We start from the raw sequence: 6,000 nt of genomic DNA, 5'->3' as shown, positions 1-6,000 counted from the left end.
GCCCCTAAACTGTTTAGGGAGAGTATTTAGCTGACAGCAAGCATTTCACTAGGCTTCAGTGGTATTCCTATGTTTAGAGCTATGGGCAAACCCCTTGTAGTCTTTGAAAAAAAAAAAAAAAAATTACAATTCAATACTAGATTGAAAAGGAGCTGTATCTTTTCTTACAACAACGCAGTTTGTGATTGTGGGAATTTATCCCAGACTAGTCCAATAGTTTTGAGAGGATCTCAGCAGAGAAGCAAAAAGAATTTACTGTACAAAGATGCTTGGCTCAAGCAGTAGTGCAAAGATCCACTGCCCCAGGAGCAAAGTCCCTCCAGAGCAAGGAGTTTGTGCACAGCAACCACTGACACCCCACCTTCCAGACAGCCTTTACAGACACTAAAAAACCCCAAGTGCCCCACAACCCCAGGCAATAAAAGCATCCACAATAAAATTCATCAATCAGTGATAAGCATTAATAATCTGAGAACAAGTGCCAGCTGCTGCAGAGCGTCCTGATCCTTTACAAACATCATAGCTCAGCAACTTTTGCAGTAGTTCCACTGGAATTCCACTCCAAACCCTCCATCCCCTCCAGGATGGGGACAGAGGGGACAGGGATTTGTGATTTCCCCAGGATTTGTGCCAGGACAAACAGGGGCAGCTGCTCACTGAGGAACTGCAGTGCAAGGGCCTGGGCACAAAGGGGAACGGGAGGAGCTTCCCAAAAATTAGCCTTGGTCACTGCTAGGCAGCGCTCCAGCTAGGAAATGTGTTGGCAGCTGCTGAACCCTCAGCACTAAAATCCACCAGTGGAGACCCCCTAGGTGTTTTACCTGAGAAACAGAGGAAAAACTCAGAGGCAGTTCTGAAAAACTTCATGGTGTAGCTTGTCTCTAAAAACCTACACACAGGCATTTTAGCATCATCAAAATAGGACAATCACACTTTCTCCCCAAACAGCTTTATAAAGAATATATAAGTGCACAATTAGAAAAATCCCTCCTTAGATACAGTTAAAAACATATTCTGCCCTTGATACAATTTTGGAAAAATCCTATGCTCTGTTTGATTTAATTTTTTTTTTTTCTTTTTAGCAGTGATAAGTAACTACACCTCATCATATCAGAAGTGTAGATATGTGGTGTATCCCACTGGCAGCTGAATCCACCAGGCTTTACACTGAGATAAGGTTTTCAGCAACCTGACTGGGGCTATGTGTTGCTTTTTTATGGTTACAAAAAAGATTCTGATAATGTAGACCAGCTCATCTCTGAATTTATTAACATACAATTTTATTATTTTTCCTTTCATGTTCAAATCAGAACTGCAAATGGAATCCACAGCTGTACTCTTTCAACAGAAGTGTATTTTCTTACCCATAAAAAACATAACCTAGAAATCCCCAACTCCTTTCATGTGAGTTGCCAGCTTAAACAAAAGGGGTGAAAAAAAAGAAAGAACATAAGAAAATAAGATATATACCCTACTGTTTAACACTGTTTACAGATCTTGGTAGTTGGGGTAATAAGATACAGTATGTGGATTTTTTTTTAGCAACTGCTTTAAAATGACATATTCTTACACCATCTCATTTAATCAATACCAGTATTCCTTTATGATCATTGCCAATTTGGATGATAAACTCTTCCCAAAGCACATCCATTTCATTGTAAATAAAACAATTCATTAATTCTTTGGCATCGGAAGAATCATACAGCTGCAATTGCTCCGTTGTGTCGAGAACGAGACCTTTCCAAAGTCACTCGTTTGTTATCTGCAACAAAAAGAGAGAAAAAAACAAATCACCACAAGATTTGAAACACGGATAATGCAATGTCAAGAGGTTTTCAAACAGCCCTGAAAATCATTCTGAATGATATGTAAATAAGTAAGTAGGAGACTGGATCAGAGAAGTTTCACACTGCAGCTGCCAGACTGAGTTCAAGAGTTCTGCAATCAGCAATAAATTACTTTCTTGATCAGAGAAGCTGGGTGATAAAAGCATTGGGAGAATCCTGAAACACGGTCCCCTTGGAAACAGCACATAATAAATACAATTCTGGGTAAAAATCCTTCAAATTTTATAAATTATTTCTGCAGAGAATCTCTGGAAAAATACATTTCGACTTTCATGGGAACGCACTGACCAGTGGAAACCTGCCAGACGCTCCAAGCCCAAAAGCCCAAACACCTCTCACTGTAATTTGGTACAGAGTTAAAAATAGAAAAGTTAAATCAGCCACTTCCTGAGCATTTCCTGATTGTGCAACGTGAACAACTTTCAGTATAAAATATTACCCAGTGATTATTGCAATGAATAATAAATATGTCTCTATCACAGGAAAACAATCACCAAGTAGCAGCCACGCTCCTAAATGCCTTTACAATAAAATTTGAAAGCCATGAATACACACACACACAGAAAGGGGCAGGAGATTAACCCCCACTCAGTGTTCTGCAGGTTCCCATCTTTCTTTGTGACAGTGAGTTCCTGCCATAACCATTTTCCTTTTTTTCTTCTTTTATTTTTTTTGGTAGCTGCTTCCCTTTGACCTTTTCTCCCCTGTCCCATTCAGGTGCTGCTCTGCAGCATTTCTGTCCCTGCATTGCTGCAGCACCAGGATGTCCCAACAGAGGGGCTGGGACCTTTACACAGGGCTGGAATATCATAAAGAGGTTGATGCCTTTTGGGGCTACCTAAACACAGAATTAAGGGAATAAAGAGCAGTTCTATTTATTGAAGAGCCTTCAGGTACATTTGGGGCAGACAAAGCCCACCCAAAAATGGACCATGGGTCACATGTTTCACACTTTGATAAGTTTGGGGCATCTGCATATTGGGCGTTAATTTTCGAATTACAGCTTCATGTAATGAAGTCATTCACCCCAAGTTTGCTCCCCCAGCTCACTTTTGTTTCCATCTCAGGGCCTGAGGCAGTGAGGTGTCCTTGGTGCCCAGCCTGGAGGGGAATGGTTGTGTCTGCCCAAAATGGGAGAGCAGCAGCTCACAATGTATGCTGACAGGGCACAAGGGACCAGCAGGACACTCCTGACAGGACACTGACCAGCAGGAATCTCCTGACAGGACACTGACCAGCAGGAATCTCCTCCTGACAGGGCACTGACCAGCAGGACACTCCTGACAGGGCACTGACCAGCAGGAATCTCCTGACAGGGCACTGACCAGCAGGAACTCATCCTGACAGGACACTGACCAGCAGGACACTCCTGACAGGACACTGACCAGCAGGAATCTCCTCCTGACAGGACACTGACCAGCAGGAATCTCCTGACAGGACACTGACCAGCAGGAATCTCCTGACAGGACACTGACCAGCAGGAATCTCCTCCTGACAGGGCACTGACCAGCAGGACACTCCTGACAGGACACTGACCAGCAGGAATCTCCTCCTGACAGGGCACTGACCAGCAGGAATCTCCTGACAGGGCACAAGTGACCAGCAGGAATCTCCTGACAGGACACTGACCAGCAGGAATCTCCTGACAGGACACTGACCAGCAGGACACTCCTGACAGGGCACTGACCAGCAGGAATCTCCTCCTGACAGGACACTGACCAGCAGGAATCTCCTCCTGACAGGGCACTGACCAGCAGGAATCTCCTCCTGACAGGACACTGACCAGCAGGAATCTCCTCCTGACAGGACACTGACCAGCAGGACACTCCTGACAGGGCACTGACCAGCAGGACACTCCTGACAGGGCACTGACCAGCAGGAATCTCCTGACAGGGCACTGACCAGCAGGAATCTCCTGACAGGACACTGACCAGCAGGACACTCCTGACAGGGCACTGACCAGCAGGAATCTCCTCCTGACAGGACACTGACCAGCAGGAATCTCCTCCTGACAGGGCACTGACCAGCAGGAATCTCCTCCTGACAGGACACTGACCAGCAGGAATCTCCTCCTGACAGGACACTGACCAGCAGGACACTCCTGACAGGGCACTGACCAGCAGGAATCTCCTCCTGACAGGACACTGACCAGCAGGACACTCCTGACAGGGCACTGACCAGCAGGAATCTCCTCCTGACAGGGCACTGACCAGCAGGAATCTCCCGACAGGACACTGACCAGCAGGAATCTCCTCCTGACAGGGCACTGACCAGCAGGAATCTCCTGACAGGGCACTGACCAGCAGGAACTCATCCTGACAGGGCACTGACCAGCAGGAATCTCCTGACAGGACACTGACCAGCAGGAATCTCCTGACAGGACACTGACCAGCAGGAATCTCCTGACAGGACACTGACCAGCAGGAATCTCCTCCTGACAGGGCACTGACCAGCAGGAATCTCCTCCTGACAGGACACTGACCAGCAGGAATCTCCTGACAGGGCACTGACCAGCAGGAATCTCCTCCTGACAGGGCACTGACCAGCAGGACACTCCTGACAGGGCACTGACCAGCAGGAATCTCCTGACAGGGCACTGACCAGCAGGAATCTCCTGACAGGACACTGACCAGCAGGAATCTCCTCCTGACAGGGCACTGACCAGCAGGAATCTCCTGACAGGGCACTGACCAGCAGGAATCTCCTCCTGACAGGGCACTGACCAGCAGGAACTCATCCTGACAGGGCACTGACCAGCAGGAATCTCCTGACAGGGCACTGACCAGCAGGAACTCATCCTGACAGGGCACTGACCAGCAGGAATCTCCTCCTGACAGGACACTGACGAGCAGCAAACCCCTCGTGGCTCTGAAGGGCACTGGGCACTGCCCCAGGAGGGCTGCAGCTCCATCCTCAGCTATTCCCTCCATTGCCCTCCATGGCGCCAGGCTGGGCACAGGGTGGCCAAGGTGACCCCCAGAGCCCCCTCCAAGCCCAGGCCCTGCTCGAAGCCAGCAGCGCCAGGCACGGGCGGGCAATTAAAGGAGACAAAGAAGTCATCTCTGTGATCTGTTCCTGGACAGGGAACAGAGGCTGCAGAATCAGCCTCCCCTTCCCTGCTCCGTGTCTGCAGGCTGTGGGGAATTAACGGCTCCTTTAGCAAGATTATTAGTTCTTTTTATAGTTCTGCCTTGCCTCCTTTTCCTAATGAACCTAGCCATGCATAAAGTATTCAAATTACCCTAAGTCAATCTGTTTTGCATGGGCATAAATCTCTGTGCTGGTTGCAGTGTCACTAAGAGCTGGCAATTAAAGCACAGAGCAAGGGAAGTCATCAACTCCGATGTGCTGCTGCTCCTCCAGCAGCAAAGGCTGCACTGATACTGCTCTCAGTGGCCCCAAACATCAGCCTCAACTCCACAGGTTAAAAACAGATTAAGAGTCTTAGAAATGCTGATTTTTATTTTTTTTTTTTTTTAGATTTTCTCCCTTCATCATGCAGTTGCAAAGCTGGGCTGGGACTGCAGGCAAACACCAAACCACAAAATAAAATTGTAAAAAAAAAAAAAAAAAATTTCCTTCTTCAGTTAATAACAAAGTATTTTCTTAATACATTATGTGTTAAGTGCAAACAAAGCGTTTCATATGGTTTCATATCCTGATGCCTTGTGAAACTGGGTTGGGCTAGCATTCCAGTTACTTGAGCAAGAATTTTGAAAAATCATTAAATTTCTATCACTTTCAATATGCACATTCAGTTATCTCCAACATCTGTATTTACCTTTTGAATGTAACAGACCATATTGAATACAGCACAAAGCAAGTCTGGCTCATAAACATGACTGACTATTCTGGCATAAAATCAACTTTAACATCAATAAATGGTAAAACCCTTTCCTTTTGTAAGGGGGGATGGAGAGGGAAAATAAGAGGAAGTTAAAAGTGGTTGAAATGAAATAAGAAATCATTGCCCAGGGCTCAGGTAACTCTGAAAACATGCAAACATGACTAGAAACCATGATCTTGGTTCTGTGGGTGCCAGCCAGGCCTTCTGGTAACCCCACAGGGAGAGAATTGGATTTCTCACTTTAATCTTAGAAGTCCATTTCTTCTAAAAGCAGGGCACACCCACTCTGCTCCCATTACAGACATT

General features: G+C 46.5%; 1 protein-coding gene across 2 annotated transcripts in view; it reads right to left on the bottom strand.

Moving 5' to 3' along the window:
* Positions 1 to 1,243: 1,243 nt before the first annotated feature.
* The window catches only part of DIAPH2 (diaphanous related formin 2), a 167,078-nt gene continuing 162,321 nt past the window's right edge, over positions 1,244 to 6,000 (bottom strand). For both annotated transcript variants that reach the window (XM_054289531.1, XM_054289532.1), the window contains one exon: positions 1,244 to 1,762. In XM_054289531.1, the coding sequence (XP_054145506.1) occupies positions 1,698 to 1,762 (65 nt within the window). In that variant the 3' untranslated portion in view covers positions 1,244 to 1,697. The remainder of the gene's footprint in view (positions 1,763 to 6,000) is intronic.

This window comes from Melozone crissalis, unplaced genomic scaffold (assembly GCF_028551555.1).
Source record: "Melozone crissalis strain CALT ecotype California unplaced genomic scaffold, PUWL_Pcris_2 ptg000068l_1, whole genome shotgun sequence".
Classification (NCBI taxonomy): domain Eukaryota; kingdom Metazoa; phylum Chordata; class Aves; order Passeriformes; family Passerellidae; genus Melozone; species Melozone crissalis.
This window is presented reverse-complemented; position numbering and strand designations above follow the sequence as displayed.